General features: G+C 41.0%; 1 protein-coding gene across 2 annotated transcripts in view; it reads left to right on the top strand.

The window, feature by feature from the left end:
• The first annotated feature begins 3,118 nt into the window (after nt 1-3,118).
• The window catches only part of snrka (SNF related kinase a), a 56,082-nt gene continuing 36,559 nt past the window's right edge, over nt 3,119-22,641 (top strand). The window contains exons 1-2 of one of the 2 annotated variants that reach the window (XM_080895935.1): nt 3,119-3,296; nt 4,081-4,794. In XM_080895935.1, the coding sequence (XP_080752061.1) occupies nt 4,206-4,794 (589 nt within the window). In that variant the 5' untranslated portion in view covers nt 3,119-3,296; nt 4,081-4,205. Of the gene's footprint in view, nt 3,354-4,080; nt 4,795-22,641 lie in introns of both variants that reach the window. The other variant, XM_080895934.1, reaches the window with a different exon arrangement.

The following is a 22,641-nucleotide window of genomic DNA, read 5'->3' as shown; positions in this document are numbered from 1 at the left end:
ACTCCACTTGATTATAACTGATTTATTTATAACATTTTATATAAAAGAAAAACGAGAAGCACATTAATTCATAAATGTGATCTAACAAAGGTAAAGGGAAAAAATTAACCATGTTTGCTGTTCATATGTCTTGTAATTGGGATGAAGTAAACATCTGTTGAGTAATTTAACATAAAATTGTTTGATAGTGTTAATTTGGAAAGCCAAAACTCTAGCGGGTCCACCAGACCCATGAACACTGGCTGAGTAACAAAAATACGAACACCACACAAGGGTTAAATTGGCACATGCTCAGTGTGTTATGGCAGTACGTTGTTGCTTTGATCACAAAGTAAGAATTTATGGATTCAAAGGGTGAACCTGGGCGTATGAACTCTCACTCAAACCCCAACCCTACCCAATATTCTAAAGCCCTAACCCCATCCTTGGCTGTAACCGTAACCATTGGAGTAACCCAACCCCTGGCCCTAATCCTATTGGTTAGAGTTATTGCTTGTTTTACCAAAAAACTAACATTAAAAATGTATACTCTCTGCCCATTTCCGTATTTTTCCATGATCTTTCTCTACACATCAGGAACATTCCCATTCTGAAAAAACAAGATAAACTTTAAGCCCCTGGTATTCCCAAGTGGTCTTCTATTCAAGTACTAACCAGGCCCAATCCCGCTTAGCTTCTGAGATGAGACAAGATCAAGCAAGCTCAGGTTGATATAGCTGTAAGCTGATCTTTGTAGCACAAACTGGGAATTTATGGATTCGAAGAGTGAACCTAGCTGTACTGTCTCTGTCTCTCGGAACTACAACCTTTCCAATATTCTGAAACCCTAATTTTCTAAAACCCTAACACTAACATGGTACATGTGTATTCTTTCATGGGCCTCTGCCTTATTTTTCAATGCTCTTTCTCTCCACATCAGGAGCAGTACCTTTCTGAAAAACAAGAAAAGCCTATAGAACCTGGTATTCCCAGGCGGTCCAAGTACTAACAAGGCCCCACTCTGCTTAGCTTCGGAGATCACATGAGATAGGGCATGCTCGGGGTGGTGAGCTCGCAAGCTGCCACTTGGAGCAAAAACTGGAAATTTATGGATTCAAAGGGTGAACTTGGGGGTATGTTCTCTCACTCAAACCCCAACCCTACCCAATATTCTAAAGCCTTAACCCCATCCTTGGCTGTAACCCTAACCATTGGAGTAACCCAACCCCTGGCCCTAATCCTATTGGTTAGAGGTATTGCTTTGTTTTACCAAAAAACTAATATTAAAAATATATATTCTTTGGGCTCACAAACTGGGAATTTATGGATTTGAAGGGTTAACCTAGCTGTGCTGTCTCTGTCTCTCAGAACTCCAACCTTCTAAAACCCTAACCTTAACCCCAACCCTGGCTGTATACCTAATCACTGAGGTAACCCAATCACTGGCCCTAACCTGATTGCTCGGATGTTTCTCTTGTCTGATCAAAAAACTAATATCAAAACAGACACTAAACTGTCCCAACTAGACATAAATGGCTTTTGGACATTACTAACAGGTTATACAAAATGGATGCATTAAATGTGTACAATTTAATGGGTCACTGCCTTAATTTTCAGTGCTCTTTTTCTAGACATCAGGAGCAGTGAAAAACAGGAAAAGCTTACAGCACCTGGTATTCCCAGATCCAAATACTAACTATATGTATGTATGCTAAACTGTCAAAAGCTGCTGCCTGTCACACAAACTGGCATTTTATGGATTCAAAGGATAAATCTGGTAGCCACTGCTCCTGTTGCAGAGCTCTTTACTTAAGTGTAAATAAACACTTTGAACTTTCCAACTATTTTTGAGTCTGCTTTGTGAGTTTGTGCAAGAATTCGGGTATGACAAAGAGGAAATAGGCCTATGAGCTGGAGGAGCAAAACTGAATAATTTATATGTTAAATTTAGCTCTGCTGTATTTGCTCAGCATTTATGTAGCTACCGTAGAGCACAACACAATGGGATATGAATTACTCAACTTTATCTTGTTGCACATAAACTCTGAATGTCTTACATTTGTTATGTATTTATATGTATGTCTTTTGATTTTGTTATTTTTCACTGCACACATTTCAACATGGAAAATGCACCTTCTCTGTGTGGAATACTTCCGACTGAGCGAGCAAAAAATAAAAGCTGCAACTGAATAATGAAAGTCACTAAGCACCTGTGAGGGAAAGCTGGATGTTCAGTGAATCATTGAGCCAGATAACATGCCTTACTGGCAGATCAGGTATAGGTACACTGTGTGATAGAGCAAAAATAGAGAGAAAAGGTTTAAAGATCACAATTTTCAACTAAGAGTAATACTGAATAAGAGAAGAGAAAGGATGCGGAGTAAAGGCCTAAACATAGATCTGATTGTCTGACACTAGGTGTCAGTGCACACCTTTTACTGCAAAGACCAAACAACAGAGACAGGGAATATGTCCGAAAATGAGGTTTGTGTTAAAGTCTTGAAGTATGGAACCCAATTATTTCAGGTTGATTATCACTTTTGACATTTATCTTTTTTAAAAATCACGGAAGAAGTAAAGTACTTCCTGCTATCTCATAGTATACGGTTTTTGAACTTTCAGGGAAATGTGTCATTATTATTATTATTATTATTGTAACATTATCGTTATTTTTGTTGTTGCTGCAGTATCTGTCTACAATATTTGTGTTGTTCAGCAACCTTTTCCAATCAAGACTGTTTGACGTCAGAGTTGAATGCGGTTGATGATGCTGATATGCTACCTTCAAGTACTCCTCGAAAGAACCTGTATTCAGTCTGCTAGATTGTGAATATATACAATTTGCTGATGCCTGTCCAAATGACTACAACCTTATTAGTGTCAATTAGCAATAATAACAAAAGCGATCAAAAACAATTAGTGTCTATACTGTAGGTTCCATGAAAAAAATGCTACCTTGTTATTGCATTTAAAAAAAATTTAATGGTTTTGTAGTTAATCGTGATCCATATCTATTCAAGAAAGGAAATACGTTTTATACCTTGTGTATAATGTTTAAAGCAATTCTATGATAAGTGTGACGGTGTGACATTTTTGACACTTTCAGCACCCGAAGGCAGCGCCACAGCCCCGCCGCTTCGGCTGGGAGGATACTACCATTCCGATTAGGGCAGCTGTTGCCAACGATGCAATGCCTCCTTCATGGAATGAACGCTGGGCATAGGCACCGTGTAGTGCCGTGGTCTTCTTGAAGAGGCTGCACCGTCCTGGTCTTTTGTGATTATTCGCCACAAACAAACAGCCCCGGAGCGCATAAGGTACCCGGTGAAGACTTGGACACGCGGGTTTATGGTTAGCGGAGAGAAGCTGGAGCGGTGAGCTGAGTGAACCGTAGTAACTTTAGCTTGCTATATGCTACATGCTAACTAAGGCTAGCTGGGTGGTATTGAAAGAAACACCTGTTCCCCCGAGTGACCAAAACGAAAAATGAGTTTGTGTTGAAAATTCTGTAGGGTGGGCTGGTGACGTTCCGTTGTTTCAAAGTGATTAACGTGAGTCATCCGGTAAGCTAACATAGGATCAATCAATGAACAACGAGCTACCCTCGTCCCCCGGGTGGGAGCTAACGTTAGTTGGTTGTGCTACCTCCGGGCCCGTTACACAGCTGAGTTACGAGCTTAAACTCTGCCGTTGTTGTAACAAGTATTTTTAAACATTTAATGTATGTATACATATTAGGAAAGTTCAATTTTTATCAGTACGAGGCAACGAGTTGGGATGCATTAGCTGGTGCAGCAGTTAGCAACCACCCTGTCAAAACAAGCCCAAGCTCACTGCATTCAGAAAGCTGAGTGGTTAAACACACCGGGTTTTGTGCTAACATATATATGTTCAGTACGCTTAGCTGAACTCAATTAATTCTGTCATGTAGCCAAGCCTATTCTGTATAACGCTGTATAAAGAGACAGGCAGATGCATTTAGGCTAGACTGACATGTCACCACAATGGAAAAAGGTGCTTCTCTCTGTTTTTTTTTAACATCAGCTTTTCTCATGACAGGCAATTAATGCATTTTGCTTGTTTGTGTCTTCTGCGCATTAGGAAGCTGGAACCATGGGTTTAACATTAAGCCTTTGATGAACTGAAATAAGCTGGACCCTCTTGACTCATCCAACCCGCTCCTGCCCATAGCGGGGGCTCCCCTTTCCCCCTCACCTTCCAGAGTTATGGCAGGCTTTAAGCGTGGCTACGATGGCAAGATCGCCGGCCTGTACGACCTGGACAAGACCCTGGGCCGTGGCCACTTCGCTGTAGTCAAGCTGGCACGCCATGTCTTCACTGGGGAGAAAGTGGCGGTGAAGGTGATTGACAAGACTAAGCTAGACACAGTGGCGACGGGCCATCTTTTCCAGGAGGTCCGCTGCATGAAGCTGGTGCAGCACCCCAACATTGTGCGCCTGTATGAAGTGATAGATACGCAGACGAAGCTTTATCTCATCCTGGAGCTTGGAGATGGAGGAGATATGTTTGACTACATTATGAAGCATGAGGAGGGCTTGAACGAAGAGTTGGCTAAGAAATATTTTGCCCAAATTGTCCACGCTATCTCCTACTGTCATCGGCTGCACGTGGTGCACAGGGACTTGAAACCCGAGAACGTGGTGTTCTTTGAAAAACAAGGGCTGGTCAAGCTCACTGACTTTGGATTCAGTAACAAGTTTCAGCCAGGAAAAAAGCTGACCACCAGCTGTGGATCTTTGGCATACTCAGCTCCTGAAATACTACTGGGTGATGAGTATGATGCTCCGGCTGTAGGTATGCAAAAGATGTTTGGCTGATGAATGATGGTAAAGAAATGAAATGAGTCACACAGCTAATTAGAACATTGTATTGGTGAGTTGCAGAGGTGTGTACTAGACAGGATGTGAATGTTGATGCAGCGCATTTTTAAAAGTGTAATGCACTCATTAAGTTTCAGCAGTCATTTTATCTTCCACTGAAGAGCACCGGGCCTGTTGCCTTGAGCACTAGTTCACTATCTTGTCCACTTTATTAACTCCCCTAGCTCTTTCAAAAAAGGAAAGGGAAAAAAAGACAAAACTAAAAACATTGTCAGAAAACAGGCTTTTGGAATCAAACTGCACAGAACGTCTTTTCAAAGTCACGTTAATAGCCAGTTTTAGCACACAGCAGTGTGATGGGTGGGAATGTGGCTAGCACCTGTTTCACACAGTTTTGTCTCACCCTGCTGTGACACATCGGCACTTAGTCTTTATACGGAGCCTGAGCATGTGTTCGCTGTTGTTGTAAGATAACTTTAACTCAACAGTTATGAGCCCTGGGACTGTGTAACAGAACTTGTTTTAAATACCAAGGTGTGTGTTCCAGCATTGTGCTGCTGGGCATGGATCATTTTGAGAGCTGCCGTAGGCTACAAGGTCAGCCCAACTACAGCTGATGTCTGTGAGTGTCCCATTGCACTGAATTAACGGTCTCATTGATTTTCCTGTGAGGACTGACAGTGCAGACAGACACATTGCGTGTCCTTCCATGACATAATTATGATATTTGTCATATCAGGTGGCTTTGCTGAGACTAAAACCATGGGACTAAGTCCATCTCCTGAATTGGATAATGAGATGTACTCTGTTAAGCTTGTTTTTCAGACGGTGTGGGTGTGCATGCAGTCTTAATCCTAAAGGAGTCTGAAATCGGTCTCATGATTATTTATGCATGTAGAAAGGGCTCTCAAAGGTGTTCCTTCAAGGGCAGTCAGCTAGATGTTAATTTGCTTTTTCTTTTTCAAATGGAGTTCTCACAAACTTGAGAGGTGCAGTTGAGGCAATGAGGAAGCTGTGGTTACTTTCTCATTGAGCCGTACACACCCATGCAATCACAAACCACACACATGCTCATTTATCCTAAGACTTTGATATTGTACGCATGACTGGACAGCGTTGTACCCTCTGCTCTGTGAACAGTTTGACTGCATGACTGCAGGGGATATCTGATTAAATGGCAGGCTTCATGTTATCGCTTGCTGCTGTTGGTGGCAAGCAACCAACATGCATTATCCATTAAAGTAAAGAGAAGACAATTTACTTTTTTCTTGTTATGCACTTCATCTAAAGAATGAATTAAGGTATAAACTAACAATGTGGGCCCCCAAAATTGTGGTATGAACCAAAACCATTGTTTGGGAGAAATTGTTACAACCCCAATAGTAACCAGTCTGGAATGTTTATCAGTTTCATGGAGTCTTCAGTAGCATCCCTACAATTGTAGTATTCAGATTAGTCCACAATGCCGCTCACCTTACTGTTGAGCTAGATGGTGGGCCAGTCTGTGCTTTCTTCCAGCTGGTTGCTGTGTGAGATATACTTATTGGCACACATAGTAATTGCATAGGTACTACTTGTTCCTGTGTTTTCTAGCAGCAGCTCTCTCCAGTTGTTGGGTTGATGGTTATTCTGTGGTGGTTTGTTGTTGTTGTTTTTTTGTCGCTTTTTTTTGTTTGTGTTTGTTTTGTTTTTTTAGTGTGGCCTTTGGATCCTGTGGTCAGAGCCATTAGCCACATGGATTGTTGCACTCTAAAATAGTGGAATGAGGAGAAAGTGCTTATTATTTGCACATGTGCAGGCAAGGCTTCTGAAAGGTTTACTTAGTATTCTAGTGGGTGTCCCTAAGAGAGCAGAGTCCTGCTCATCTCCTTGCACAGAACCAAAATCATATTAGATTGTGTTTGTTATGTATAATTCCACAGATTAAAAATGATGGTCTGTATATAGTCTCAGTCCAGGCAGTGTATTTCAGTCACTACCACTTGGTTGTTTCATTACAGAGTATTGTTTCTTACTGTTATGGTCCAACTGATGGCGGGGTTAAACTTTGTACTAAGAGGGTTCAGCATTTTGTGCTCTTGGCACTCTTTAGCTGATGAAAAGCCCTTAACCTATGAAAGCCTTCCTGGCTACAAGCAGCCATTAATGAACCTTATCAACATATTTACTGGCTACTGTGTGTGCACGTGTGCACAGTAGAGCTGTTTTGCTGGATTTGGTTCCATCGCTAAAGCTTCAGGACTGTGTCTACAGAGAGCAGCCAGAGGGGCTCTTAATTGCAGTCCTGGTTACTGTTGCCCACTGCCAGTAGATGGGAAGGACAGTTAATCCATGCTATTGTTTGGACTGGGCCAGGAGAGGATGAGAAAGAAGCAGGATGCAGCTATTTATGCAGTCCTGTGTTGACACAGACTGACTGGCTTTGACTAGAACTCATTCAGCTTGTTCCCACCACTGGGCCCAGGACCATGTTTTCTCATTATGTTCACCATTTTCCACTGAGAAAAAGGATCTTCACATCTTTTTTCTCAGGATCAATATAAGATATCATAAATGGAAATGACTAAATGGGGAAAAAAAACAAACAACGAATGTCTTTCCTGCAATTCCTCTGGACAGAACTGTTATTTTCTTAATGTGTGAAAGCACACTCCCCCTTATAAAGCTAGTCCTTTTAACTCATCGTTAAAGATGTGTGAAAGAGCTTGGTTACACAGAACCTTCTTTGGCTGCCTCCTTCCTTTTGTTTTATTAGCATCATTGTTGAGCCAGTGGAAGAAAAAGGCATCATATACAGCAAATGTTTTCTGGTTTTTATTAATGATTGTGTTTTTGCTCTGTGCTGGTTTGAGTCTCAGTCAATTTGTCATATCTCCACTCTGGGCTTGTTTCATGTCTTTGAACCCCCTTTATTGAAACTAAAGCCTGGTTTATTGCTGTAGCACAGAGCATGCTTTTCTTTAACGTAACCACTAAATAGGAGACTGAAGGAGCTGTGTACCCCTCCTGATTTGCAGATGATTTTGCAAATCAGACAGAAGATTTTCCTTGTCGCTGGATTTGGATTTAAAAAAAAAAAAAAAATCTACATTGTTCATTTCTTCACTTTCCATTTTGTCTTTGCAGTTTATTTACTCTGTGCCTGCATCATTTGGTAACCAGCTGGATACAAGCATGCTTCCCAATTCCACACATAAAACACACAAAGTAGTACAATAGTTTCACAGTCCCTTGGACTTGTCAGTGTTTCACAACTTATTCCTCTTTTGCTCTAGTACCTACTCGACTCCACTTGACTCTACTCGGTTTCCGTTGTTTTCCATTCCCATTATTGAGTACCACCTCAATGTGCATGGGGCTGTTATAGCAACGTGTCTGAACATCTGGGACGTCATTTGTTTGCAATGCAAACACCACACAACAATGGCCATAGACTGCTGCTCAGTCAACTGCTTTTTGTCCGGCTCAGGGACCACGGTGTTGGTTTGTGTGCAGCCATTTCCCTTGTTGCCCGGTTTTAAAAATGGCAGTTTTGATTATTGTGAAGATGTTGCTCTCGATGACTATCGAGTGATGCCACTGACTGGGCAATTGGTGGCATGCAGTCTGTTGATGTCACATATTCGTATTGATGCAGCTTGCTTGGAACACTAGCCAAGCAGGTACTGAAAAAGTACCTGGTACCAGGTACTGCCACCTAATAGAAAACCTTAAAAGTTGAGCTAAACTGAGTAGGTACTAGTGGAAAAGAGGCATTAGTGTATCAGCCTGACTGAAGGAAGGTTTGTGGGAATTTTGTGTGGCCAAACAGGCTCCTCAGAGGTGCACAGCTGGGCAGAATCACTGTATTAGTAAAAGATATGTCATAGTGATGCTTTATGTTTGTATAAGTACCAACACACAGTATTGTTTTTTTTTGTTTGTTTGTTTGTTTGTTTTTTAATAGCGATGCACTTTTAGTGTTTATTTAAAAAAAAAAAAAAAAAAAAAAAAATCTGATAGCTGATGCCAAGAGTGCCCAACGACCCCCAGAGGTCAAGTTAGGCACCAAAGTAGTACCAATACCAAAACTGATGATTTGTTTTCATTACAACATGTAGATGTCAGCCTGCGTTTATTACAATGTGGTGGCCTCAGCCTGTTGTGACATCATTGTCACGTCGCAATGCGTCGTACTAAAAACATAAAAAGTGTATTGTACAGCTGTCTCCATGCCCTTTCCATAAATTACTCGATATGGTTTCTTTAAATGTTTTTTCAAGGTCAATTTTGACCGTGGACCCTAACAGTGAAGGTCAAGGTCAAATGCATCTTCTGTAATTGTATGCAGATGTCCTACTCATGCATACATGCTTCAAATGTGAAGGTCTGCATTGTTTATTTTGGGGCAGTAAACAGTGTAGCATGCAGCAAATTTATGAGATTGCTAAAATGGCACAGCATGTAGCCATCTTAAGAATGTTTCCAAAGATGCTATGAAATTTGTATCCATTTGTCATGAATTTTGGAAGAAAACAACATTTGTGATGGTCGCTGTAGATACAGCGGGTTGGGTTGGGCTGTTATTGACATATTCCTTTTTTCAGAAGGTTTTAATGACATAATTGTCTGTAGAAGGCCGGGGTGGTATTTTTAGATAAAACACAAAAGAATTACAACTTGTAATTATAATTACTCAATTTCACCAATCAGTTGTATCCATGACGGATTACGTAGCACTTACCACAAAGTCATATTGTGACTGATTTCACTCACTGTCTGCAGAGCTGCTAATTTTTCTGTAGTGTGTAGAAGTAAAGTTGTATAAAGCGACTCTGGCACACACAGCAAAATGCTCATTTTCTGCTGTCAGTTTGTAGGGTTTTGAACTTGAACTTGCATCAGTTATGGTCTCTTCCTTGAATGTAATCACACTGTCTGAAGACTTTATTGCATTTGGTTTAACAACACCATTACATTTGTACTTTGTCCGTTGATATGCAATATCTTTACATGTGATATCTAGTCTCTTAATCCAAGGCTGTCCTCCTTATTACAAAAATAAGATTAAGACAGAAATGTATCATCTGCCCCATTGAAATGCCAACTAAAATGCCAGTTTGTGATATGTGGAAGTTGGTAGTACTTCGTAGCCACCGCAACGTGATATTGACAGTATCATTGGATTTTTTGGTTGTATGAGAACTTGTGCATTTTAAGGTGTCTCTTTAGTCCTGCTTTCTTTAGCCTCTTGCACCCTCAAAAGCATGCTATTGCAGTAGAAGTCAGGGAAACCTGACCTGTAAGTGTAAATGGTAAATGGCCTGTATTTATATAGCGCTTTACTAGTCCCTAAGGACCCCAAAGCGCTTTACATATCCAGTCATCCACCCATTCACACACACATTCTGTAAGTGTGTGTAAAAGAGTGATTTATAAATCCAAGGGGGATGCAGGCCTACTTAGCAATAGTGTCTGTGTGAGCAAATGGTCAGCTGTCAGTCAGTTATGGTGGGGATTAGTCAAAGCTATCTAGGCTTCCAAGAGAGACTCATGTAAATGGATGGGGTGACAGGTGGCAGAGGCTGTGCATTGCATAAAGTCTCAAGACACGAGGACACTCTGAGTCAAAGGTTCCACTGCATATTTTTGCTAAAGCTAAGTTGAAAGTTATAGAATTGCAACAAGTCATTGGCTTACTTTCTTCAAGGCCTGTGTGCTTTTTAGGCGCTGAATGCAAAGTAGGGACTTGTCACTCTAAGTGCCATTAGTTTTTAGGACTTGAGTTGAAAATTGCGATATGCCTGAGAGGGTGGGATTGACACTTTATTTCTGCCTGACAGGGCCCTAACTACTCTGCGCTTTCTTTTGTTTCGGCCTTTTTATTGTAGAGGCTGCAGAATGACATGTTCAAAAGCACTGAGCAGTGTATGAGAGGTTAACTTGTCTCTTGCAGTGAGACCTGTGCAGCTGCCACTACTTTGTATAAGTGAAATAATGAATTGTACACACAAAGCCAGATGGATGGATAGCTGCTTGTGTTTAAAAAAAAAAAGGCTATAGCCTTTTTGAGAGAATTTAATAGTTGCTCTATAGTGAAAAAAAACAGTACCCTTTATGTTTTTCACTGGATGTACTAACAGGGAAAAAAAACTCATTTTCTGTTTGCCTTATGTGTTGCTTACTTTGATATAGTGGAGCAGGCAATGTCTTTGTTTGTATGAAGGCTATAGTTTAGACCTCAGGCTCAAATAAAAGTAATGACAGAAGTGAAAACTCAAGAAAATATACCCCCTCCCCCAGTAGGTTGGATCCTTTGGCAGGCCTTTTCTGGCTCAGGGGTTCTGTGTTTGAAATCTCTGCTTTACAGTAGGGCTGGGCCATATTATACCGTTCACGGTAATACCGGTACAACGTTAGGCAACGATAAGAAAATGAAATATCGCGATAGAAGATGGGTAAAACGCGCATGCGCAGTGCCTTTGTTTTCATACGCACATGGCCAAAAAAGCATGGCGGCAATGGAGAATGAGAAGGGAGAAAGCGTTTCGTTGAGTGAAGCGGATGAACCAGAATTAGTTTGTGAAAATGGTGCCACTTCAGTGATATGGAACTGGTTTGGTGTTTGTCCGTCAGATACACAGCACAGTTTTTTGTAGAACATGCAAGCGGGCCGTCGTTATTGCCGTATTTGTGGGACTAAGGCGCTTGTAAATCTGGGAGTAATCTGGGTCCTAAACTCCGTATGCTTCAGGTCCCAAAGTCAAACAAACACTGCAGCATAACTGAGAGTTAAAAGAAACTGTCTAAATTCTTTCATCTTTAATAAAACGATCAGCATTGCTGCTTTACCAGGTGTAACTATGAAGTTTAACATCCAGGCATCCATGAAAACAGAATTTATTACACTTAACGGAGTTAGAAGCTAGCAGGAAGATGGCGGAAGTTAGCTCGCTAGTTTCCTGAGCATTATATAGCATGTTCTGAAATTTCTGGAAAAATTCAAACGTACAGCTCTGCTATCACTTCCAACATAAATGAAGACAGGAAACTAAACAGCACTGACGTTTGTAAGGTTACTGAAGTTGGGCTAGCTGGTTTATAATGATGTGCTACGTGATCGCTAGCGACACAGCTATAACATAAACAGTGAATCTGGAGGAATCAACGCTAACACTTTGCCACTCATTAAAAGTTAGCGTGAGGGTTCCTGATAGTTAGAGACAAATGCAATCGCATGGCAGGATGCTGTAAACGGACCAAACTTCAGTCAGGAGAACAACTGAGACAATCCATCCACAATACCAGGTTAGTCATTAATATACTGCAACAACATGGGAATAGAGCAGCTGTGATAGAATACAGCATTAATGAATCAATGGTACAGAAGTGGAAGAAGCAAGAAATATGAGTTGAATAAAGTTTTATTTATCTGACTGCTTTGTTTCGCTTAATGTGTCTTATAATCCCGTGCACCTTATGGTTTAAAAAATAAATATTTGACTTTTCTATTTGTCACACTGTGGTTTCATGTTGCAAAGCCCCTTTTTTTTTTTAACTTCAGTGGATATTATACATGGTTATGCTCAGGATATGTCAGCCCATTTCTGCTGGAAATGCCTTTTGTTAAACTTTTAGCAAGGAATTTCCATTTCCACTGTTAAATTTTTATATAGCTTTAATGCACATAAAAACAGCTGCTTGTTTAAGTGAAAATACATGAATGTTTTTTTTTTTGCTCTAGTAAAGTTGTCGAGTTGTATTTTGTGTCGTGTCAATTATATCATCAGTTATATCGTTATCACAAATTTTCAAATTATATCGTGATAAATACTTTTGGCCATATCGCCCTGCTCTACTTTACAGCATAGTCAGTGATTTATCAGCCAGAGGCAGAGATGAGCACCACAAACCAGACCAGGCTCTGTTTTCTGCTTCGCTTTGAGATGTTGCCATTTTCTTCTTACTTGGGCCATCCTCTGTACCTCTGTTAGCTCCTCCTCTCCCACCCACCTCCTGGAGAACAGGAGGTGGGTGGGAGTCCTGCAGCAGGCAGAGCTGGCAGATGTCTGCTCTGCTTTCGATTCAACAGGTCTGCTATTAATACACACACTGAGAGGGACAGTGACTGTTTGGCTGACTTATCCAAAAGTTCACATCCTAGATAGAGCGGCAAGAGTGTATTGCATCTGGCCAGCACTTGGTGAGCTAGTGAAACAGTCAGCTGTGTTCACATTTGTTGTCAGTATATCTTTCCACTGCCAGCTGACACCCAATCTACTGTTGTTCTTAGTTGTTCTTAAGAACAAACTAAATAAGGAGTTAGATGTGGCTATTTTTTTTAAGAAGATGGATCGGAGGAGATAAAGAAAGGAAATTATGTTAGCCTTAGATCTAACCATAGATATACCTCTTAGATTAACCATTATCACTGCAGGATTCCACTTTAAAATGGACTCTTCACCCTCCTGCCTTTATTATTGCTTATATATATTTTGTAATATATCTATATCATGGCTAAAGCACTTCTGGATGGATGCAAACTGCATTTCGTTGCCTTGTACTTGTGACATGTGCAATGACAATAAAGTTGAATTCTATTCTATTCTAAAAAGAGCAGAGAGCAGGCATCGAAAGGGGTGATTAAGTGTAATTATGCCTTTCAGTCATCCATGACAAAATGGAGGTGGGTGCTGTTGTGTGCAATGAGGCCTATCATTCCAAATCATTGCAGTCCACTGTGTAGCCTACTGGCTGCTTGGCATGCTAATTGACTAGCTGATATGTAGACTAACACGTTTGTGGGTTAACTTTCATGCAAGCTAGTTAGCTTGAATTTTGGTTTTGCTTCAAGGCTGTACATTTCTGGAATTATATAAAGGGGACCAAAAGTATTTTCTCCTATGCAGAATTACTGGAATGGTTTCTGCAGTTCTGAATATATTAATGAATTGTTACACTTTTTCATCTAGAAATTTTTTTGCATTAGATGTCTAGACTAGGGCTGCCACAAACGATTATTTTGATAGTCGACTAGTCACTGATTATTTTTGCGATTAGTCGACTAATCAGATCATGAACGTAAAACGTACAGCTTATTGCACCAGCATGCATCTGGTCTTATATAACTATCATTAGCTTACAGCTTTAAGTGTTTAAGGTATGTGCTAAGTAAAAATAAAGACAAAATGATAGTTTAGATTGTTTCGGTGAAGTTTAATAAAAACCTTTCTATCTAAAATATAACGGGACACCGGAGTATATTCTCGAGCATCTCACACTTCTGGTAATCAGTTGTCTGCTTGACATTTATTCAGCTGTGTAAAAACTATAACTTTAATCTCAGCCAAACCGATTTACTCAGAAACAAATAAAATACTGAAAAAAAGCCAAACAATAACATTTTTAAGTTATCTAAGTGACTTATATATCATGTTTAACCTGAGTAGCGAAAGACGGCGGTGGGTTTGAAAACGATTTGCCAGGAGTCCGGTGTTCTCACCGGGTCTAGTGAGCCTTGAACCTCGGCTAGCTATCGAGCTAGTGGGTAACAGACGTCTCCGACAACGTCCGAGCGCTTTTGAAAATATGTGGTGTCTTGATAAACTGAGCAGATATTTGAAGTTTACACAGCTACATTCCTGCCTGAAAATATGTTAGACGTTTATTTTGTGACCCAGAAAGAATAATAAGAGTAACATTAAAACTAACTAGCTGCTGCCATTGCTGGAAACTGAGCAGGGCTGCGCTATGAATTCTGGGACACAGTCTTCTTCTTCGGGGTTTGGCATCCTTGTACATGCAGTGCTGCCATCTTCTGTTTCAGTCCGTTATTACACTCTTAAATCCTAGTACTTATTCCTGCGTCTTTTGGGATCTTACAAAGCTTCAAACGATGCGTCGACTATTAAATTAGTCATCGACGGTTTTGATAGTCGATGTAATCGTGACTAGTCGACTAATCGTGGCAGCCCTAGTCTAGACAACTGGTTGCTAGGGCTGGGCCATATCATACCGTTCACAGTAATACCGGTATAATGTTGGGCAACGATAAGAAAATGAAATATCGCGATAGAATATGGGTAAAACGCGCATGCACAGTGCCTTTGTTTTCATACGCACATGGCGGCAAATGCATGGCGGCGACAGAGGATGAGAAGGGCGAAAGTGGATCGTTGAATGAAACGAATGAACCAGAATTGGTTTGTAAAAATGTTGCAACTTCATTGCTGTGGAACTGGTTTAGCTTTCGTTGTTATTACCGTGGTTTTTGAAAAATACGGCACACTTAAAATCTGAAAATCGACAGTGCCCCTTATAATTCCGTGTGCCTTATGTATGAATTCTGGTTGCGTTTACTGACCTTGAAACGATTTTATGTGGTACATGGCGCTCGAAAATCTGTCAAATGTTTTAGTACGACTTTGCTAAGCTACAAACTGCACCGCCTGATGGATTGTCGGAGCATTGCGGCTATCGTAGGCAGGAGCCTCGCGGAGTGATGCGTACTGTGCTTCAACATAATATTACGGTATTGTGTGTGTATAACCTCTCTTTAAGTTTTGTGAATATTATACATGGTTATGCTGAGGATTAGGGCTGGGCCATATTATACCGTTCACGGTAATACCGGTATAATGTTAGGCAACGATAGGAAAATGAAATATCGCGATAGAATGGGAGTAAAACGCGCATGCGCAGTGCCTTTGTTTTCATACGCACATGGCCGATTGTTGAGTGAAACAGATGAACCAGAATTGGTTTGTAAAAATGGTGCAACTTCAGTGATGTGGAACTGGTTTGGTGTTTGTCTGTCAGATACACGACAAAGCACATTTTTTTGCAGAACATGCAAGCGGCCGTCGTTATTGTCGTATTTGTCGGACTAAGATGCTCTTAAATCTGGGAGTAATCTGGGTCCTAAACTCCGTATGCTTCAGGTCAAACAACACTGCAGCATCACTTAGAGTTAAAAACTGTCTAAATTCTTTCATCTTTAATAAAACGATCAGCATTGCTGCTTTACCAGGTGTAACTATAAAGTTTAACTTCCAGGCATCCATGAAAACAAAAGTTATTACATTTAACGGAGTTAGAAGTTAGCAGGAAGCTAGCGGAAGTTAGCTCGCTAGTTTCGCTAGTTACCTAAGCATGATATTGCATGTTCTGACTGAGAGATTTCTGAAAAAAATCAAACGTACAGCTCTGCTATCACTTCCAACATAAATGAAGACAGGAAACTAAACAGCAGTGACGTTTGTAGGGTTACTGAAGTTGGGCTAGCTGGTATATAATGATGTGCTACGTGATCGCTAGCGACACAGCTATGTTAGCATAACATAAACAGTGAAGCTGGAGGACGAACACTAACACTTTTCCACTTATAAAAGTTAACGTGAAGGTTCTTCATGGTTAGAGACAAATGCAATCGCATGGCAGGATGCTGTAAACGGACCAAACTTCAGTCAGGAGAACAACTGAGATAATCCATCCACAATACCAGGTTAGTCATTAATATACTGCAACAACATGGGAATAGAGCAGCTGCCAGAGAATTCAACATTAATGAATCAATGGTACAGAAGTGGAGGAAGCAAGAAGAATGAGTTTAATAAAGTTTGATTTATCTGACTGCTTTGTTTCGCTTAATGTGCCTTATAATCCCGTGCACCTTATGGTCCGAAAAATGCGTACTGCACACTGCAGTTTAATGTTGCAAAGCACCTCTTTTTAACTTCAGTGGATATTATACATGGTTATGCTCAGGATATGTCAGCCCATTTCTACTGGAAATGCCTTTTGGTTAAACTTTCAGCAAGGAATTTGCATTTGCACTGTTACATTTTTATAAAGCTTTAATGTACATAAAAACCAGCTTCTTGTTTTAGTGAAAATAAATGGAAGGTTGTCTTTTTGCGCTAGTAATGTTGTGGAGTTGTATTTTGTCTCGCATCAATTATATCGTCGGTTATATCGTTATCGCAAATTTTCAAATATATATCGTGATAAATATTTTTGGCCATATCGCCCTGCTCTACTGAGGATATATCGGCCAATTTCCACTGGAAATGCCTTTTGGTTAAACTGTCAGCAAGGAATTTGCATTTGCATTATTAAATTTGTATATAACTTTAATGCACATAAAAAAAAAAACAGCTGCTTGTTTAAGTGAAAATACATTGATTTTTTTTTTTTTTTTTGCACTAACAAAGTTGTGGAGTTGTAAAGTATTTTGTCTAGTGTCAATTATATTGTCAGATATATCGTTATCGCAAATTTTAAAATGTATATCATGATAAATATTTTTGGTCATATCGCCCTGCTCTACTAGTCGCACATGTGTGACTACTTGGTAAAGCATTAAGCTGTTTCAGGTTGTCAGAGTCTCAGTTGTTTATCCTTTTCATGTTTTTAACTAAGAGTACAATGGCACCAAGCCACTTAACAACCTCAGTAACATTGTGGACTCTGTAAAGATAATCTGATATCAACTTAAAGGTTCAATTTGAAACATTTTTTTTCTCCTCTTGGATCTATATGATATCCAAAGTATGGCCATCTCAAGCACACACCTCACTGTGTGCAGCCGTAACCATCTGCTCTTTACACTCTGTGTTTATAAGGAGCAGCCAATCAGAGAAATGTTACCTTAAGAGGAGAGGGGCTGAAATGGCTGAAGCCAGAATGAAGATTAAATAAATAAAAGACACCAAGATTAAATAAATGATATGTAATGATAATTCAGATCATGGTTCAGAATCAAGCCAACTACTCTTAATAGGTAGAATAAAAATATGTCAGCTTAAAATTAACGTAATGGGCCAGCTGTGAGTTATAAGGAAGGTTTTACATACAGGTTTAGTGCTTTTGACCTTGTACACCACAGATTTCTGAAATTAAGAGAAAATCACAAAAGGCATAAAAAAGCAACTAATTGACACATCACTGTATTTAACTTAGCTAGAATCAAGGACATGAGTTAAGACTTATTTGTTTTCCTCTTCCAGCGCAGTCACATTTAACCCTTGTAACACTGAGATGCTGCTTTGCACTTTCAGCCCGAAAATATGCACATGATGCATAAGTCTGCATAGTAATTTAGCTTATTGTTCTTGACAGTTTTGTCAACATTGTCATTATTGTGAAGTCAAGGACTTAATCATTTGACTGTTATTATTAAGAAAACCTTTAAACAGGGGCAGGGATAGCTCAGTAGGTAAAGTGGTCGCCCCATGATCGGAAGGTCGGCAGTTCGAATCCACTTAACGGCTACCCTGAGGTACCCCTGAGCAAGGTACCGTCCCTACACACTGCTCCCCGGGCGCCTGCTTAGTGGGCTGCCCACTGCTTCACTGAGTGAATGGGTCAAATGCAGAGAAAAAACAAGTAATTTCCCCATGGGGATCAATAAAGTATCCATTATTATTATTATTATTATTATTATTATTATTATTATTATTAAACCAGTTATTACAGTATATCTCAGCCTTGATGTGGTTCAGTTCCTCCTACTAGTTCTCTGGCTGCTGTCATTTCAAGCTGCTTGGTGGTTCATCAGAGTAAAACGGCTGAATGAGAGGAAGAGATGCCAAGAGACACAATCTCACAACCATTAATTAAAGCATCATGACTGTAATACAGAGAGAAGGAGGAGATTGCACTATGACTTTTTTCTTCTTTCTCCAGTAACCAACAGAGTAGTGGATTGTGATGGATTCCACAACCAAACTGGTTGTAGCTGGAAGTTCTTGCTAAAGGTTAAGTACCTGTAGAGGCACTGTCAATGTGTTAGAAGGATTTAAAGTGGCTGAAGATTGGAATGGAAGACATGTTGTAAAGGCAAGGAAGATGCTGCAATTAGGGATGTATGTGTAAGGTTTTTTTCGGGATATATAAGCATGTTCCTATATCCTTGCTGTAGCACTGGTATGTGTTTACATTCCCTAGTGTGCAATATTGAGACAAGCCCTGTCAAGGCATGTCTAAGACAGTGGCAAGAGCTCTGTCCCAGCTTGACAATTTACTGCCTAGAAAGCGAGTTACTTTAACAACCAGTAACAAAGTACTTAGGAAAAGATTCAAGGAACCAGTTCCCGGTGAAGCAGGAAACAACACATTTGCTTTTCCACTGGAGGTAAAAACATACTGCCCCGGCTACAAAGGAAGAGATGCTACTAGCTGATGATGTTTGACCCAAGAAAAAAAACAAATTACTCCACCAAGTGTTGCTGGAGCACTTGCGCAGTGCACTCTAATGGAAATTATTGATGCATTTACATGGTGGTTGAGAAGCTGGTTTAAAAACCTTGCACCCAAGATACACCATCCTAGGTAGAAAACATTTGTTATTTTTATTATGTAACAGTGTTGTGCAGCTCCTAAAGAGCTATAGGTTTCTTACTTTAATTATTGTTAAACTAAAATGTTAAGCAGTTATATTATACTTTCACTTAAGATTTAGAGGGAAAACTATCTGGGCTAGTTTTGTGCTTACATTTGGTTATTGCACTATAATGCTGCTGCTGGCAGTAGTGCTGGGCGATATGGAAAAAATATTTATCACGATATGAATTATTTTATATCACGGTAGCGATATATATATATATATACACACACACACACACACACACACACACACACACACACACACACACATTAAAAAAAAAAACAAAAAAAAAAACGATATACCACCTGACCTGTGGTCATCTGGAAAGTACACAGTCTGTAAACAGCAAGCGCAGAGGGTGCAATCTTTGTTAATGAAATGGATGGTTACGCTCATGTAGGGGTGCGTATCTCTGCTCGTCCATAGGTCAGTCGTCAAGGCATAATGCACGACACTGCAAACATCCTTCAATACTTTGGCCTGGCATGCGTCATATAAACGAGGCAACTTGACTTTACTGAAGTGCTTCTGTACCTCGGATCAAGGACTTTGACGAGGTAATGAAAGCTGTCCTTCTCAACTTTACAAATGTAACGCGAGATGGCTCCTGTGGTTTGTTTATGGCGCTGGGACGTTTTCTCTTAAGGGCCTTGTGTGAAAGACTGGTGTATCTTTGGCTGGCTATAGTTTTTCTTTTCCCAACTTGCTGCAAAGAAACAGCATGTGCATCAAAATAAACTATTTCCAACAGTGTAATTTGAGTTCTAAGCATCCCAGAAACGGTACAGAAAAGCATAAAGTCAAACATAAGTTTTAAAAACACCAGCATAGGCTTATAAGGCCCTGAAGGTAAAAAATTACATTTTCCTTGAAAATGACGTCACATCCAGTTTTGGGCAGGTAATGGCGGACATGCGATAGTTCGCGCTGACCTATATTCCAATGTAGGAAGTGTTATGAACAGCTGATCGGATCGGCAAAGCATGTTTCTGTACCCTGCCTCTCGCCCTATGACAGCTGGGATAGGCTCCAGCGCCCTACGCGACCCTGAAAAGGATAAGCAGAAGCGAATGCATGCATTGTTGTTGCAAGTGCTTTTTATGCAATTTTTGCAAAGCTATGTGTGGAAGGAAACCGTGACCTAGGACAAGCTGATGGCATAAGATGTAAGTACACCTCCACCGGTTTCATATGCAAAAGAAAATTATTGCGCTAGCTTACATGGTTCCAGTTGTACAGGGATTTAAAAATAGTTAGGCAAAACAGAGTGTTTTAAAGGGTTAATGATATATTTTATGTAATAATTTATAAAATTATGTTAGAAACAATAGAAGACAAATGGCACATTTTTCTATCATTCACACGATATATATTTCATCATATCACCCAGCACTAGCTGGCAGCTTGTTTCAATAGATTTACACTTCAAATTAGGAAGTTTGTCATCAATGACAGTAGCTTATTGGAAAGGAGTGATGGAAAATGGCCTTTATTCACTTGCACATAAACATGTGGCCGTGTCCATCTTGTCGTTGCCTGCAGGTGAAGCGATGGGGGAGGGGGAGTTGGGAGGCAGAGTAACATTTGCGTAGAGACTAGAGCAGGGCGATATGACCAAAAATATTTATCACGATATACATTTAAAAATTTGCGATAACAATATAACTGACAATATAATTGAGACTAGACAAAATACTTTGCGACTCCACAACTTTATTAGTGCAAAAGGAAAAAAAAAAACATCTGTGTGTGTGTGTGTGTGTGTGTGTGTGTGTGTGTGTGTGTGTGTGTGTGTGTGTGTGTGTGTGTGTGTGTGTATTAAAAGAAAAAAAAACAAAAAAAACCTGTGGGCGGTTTATCCTTCAAGCTCGGGTCCTCTACCAGAGGCCTGGGAGCTTGAGGGTCCTGCGCAGTATCTTAGCTGTTCCCAGGACTGCGCTCTTCTGGACAGAGCCTCTCTGATGTTGTTCCCGGGATCTGCTGGAGCCACTCGCCTAGCTTGGGAGTCACCGCACCTAGTGCTCCGATTACCACGGGAACCACCGTTACCTTCACCCTCCACATCCTCTCGAGCTCTTCTCTGAGCCCTTGGTATTTCTCCAGCTTCTCGTGTTCCTTCTTCCTGATATTGCTGTCATTCGGAACCGCTACATCGATCACTACGGCCGTCTTCTTCTGTTTGTCTACCACCACTATGTCCGGTTGGTTAGCCACCACCATTTTGTCCGTCTGTATCTGGAAGTCCCACAGGATCTTAGCTCGGTCATTCTCCACCACCCTTGGGGCATCTCCCATTTTGACCTCGGAACTTCCAGGCCATATTCAGCACAGATGTTTCTGTATACTATGCCGGCCACTTGGTTATGGCATTCCATGTATGCCCTGCTTGCTAGCATCTTGCACCCTGCTGTTATGTGCTGGATTGTCTCAGGGGCATCTGGGGTCTTTCCTGGTGTGATAGACCCCAGCCTCTATGGATCTTGTACTCAGAGCTTGTTCTTGTGCTGCCATGATTAGTGCCTCTTTCAGTCCAGCTTTGTCCAGCCACTGGTAGGATTTCTGGATATCAGCCACCTCCTCTATCTGCCGGTGGTACATACCGTGCAGGGCCCTGTCCTTCCATGATGGTTCCTCGTCTCCCTCCCCTTTCTTGGGTTTCTGCTGCCTGAGGTATTCACTGAGCACTCGGTCAGTTGGGGCCATCTTCCCAATGTATTCTTGGATGTTTGTTGTCTCATCCTGGACTGTGGTGCTGACACTCACCAGTCCCCGGCCCCCTTCCTTCCGCTTAGCGTACAGCCTCAGGATGCTGGACTTGGGGTGAAACCCTCCATGCATGGTAAGGAGCTTTCTTGTCTTTATGTCAGTGGCTTCTATCTCCTCCTTTGGCCAACTTATTATACCAGCTGGGTACCTGATCACGGGCAGGGCGTAGGTGTTGATAGCCCGGATCCCCTAATAATGAAAAAAAATTATATATAAAAAACACCCAGCACGCCCCTGCGGGCGGTTTATCCTTCAAGCTCGGGTCCTCTACCAGAGGCCTGGGAGCTTTAGGGTCCTGCGCAGTATCTTAGCTGTTCCTAGGACTGCGCTCTTCTGGACAGAGATCTCCGATGTTGTTCCCGGGACCTGCTGGAGCCACTCGCCTAGCTTGGGAGTCACCGCACCTAGTGCTCCGATTACCACGGGGACCACCGTTACCTTCAACCTCCACATCCTCTCGAGCTCTTCTCTGAGCCCTTGGTATACCTCGTCAATCTCTAGCTGTGAGAGCAGTCCCTTCTTTCGAATGTTGGAACACTGAGCTACTAGTTGTTTCGCCGTCATTGTGGATGTTGGGTATCGAAGAATCCATAGGTCCCTCATCCTATTCATGTAGCCCCTTCCGCCGGGGTTACTTGCGTAGTAGCATTCCAACAACGCCCTGTTTTCGTCTCTTGCCCACCGATGCCT

Source organism: Rhamphochromis sp. 'chilingali' (assembly GCF_963969265.1).
Source record: "Rhamphochromis sp. 'chilingali' genome assembly, chromosome: 11".
Taxonomy (NCBI): domain Eukaryota; kingdom Metazoa; phylum Chordata; class Actinopteri; order Cichliformes; family Cichlidae; genus Rhamphochromis; species Rhamphochromis sp. 'chilingali'.
This window is presented reverse-complemented; position numbering and strand designations above follow the sequence as displayed.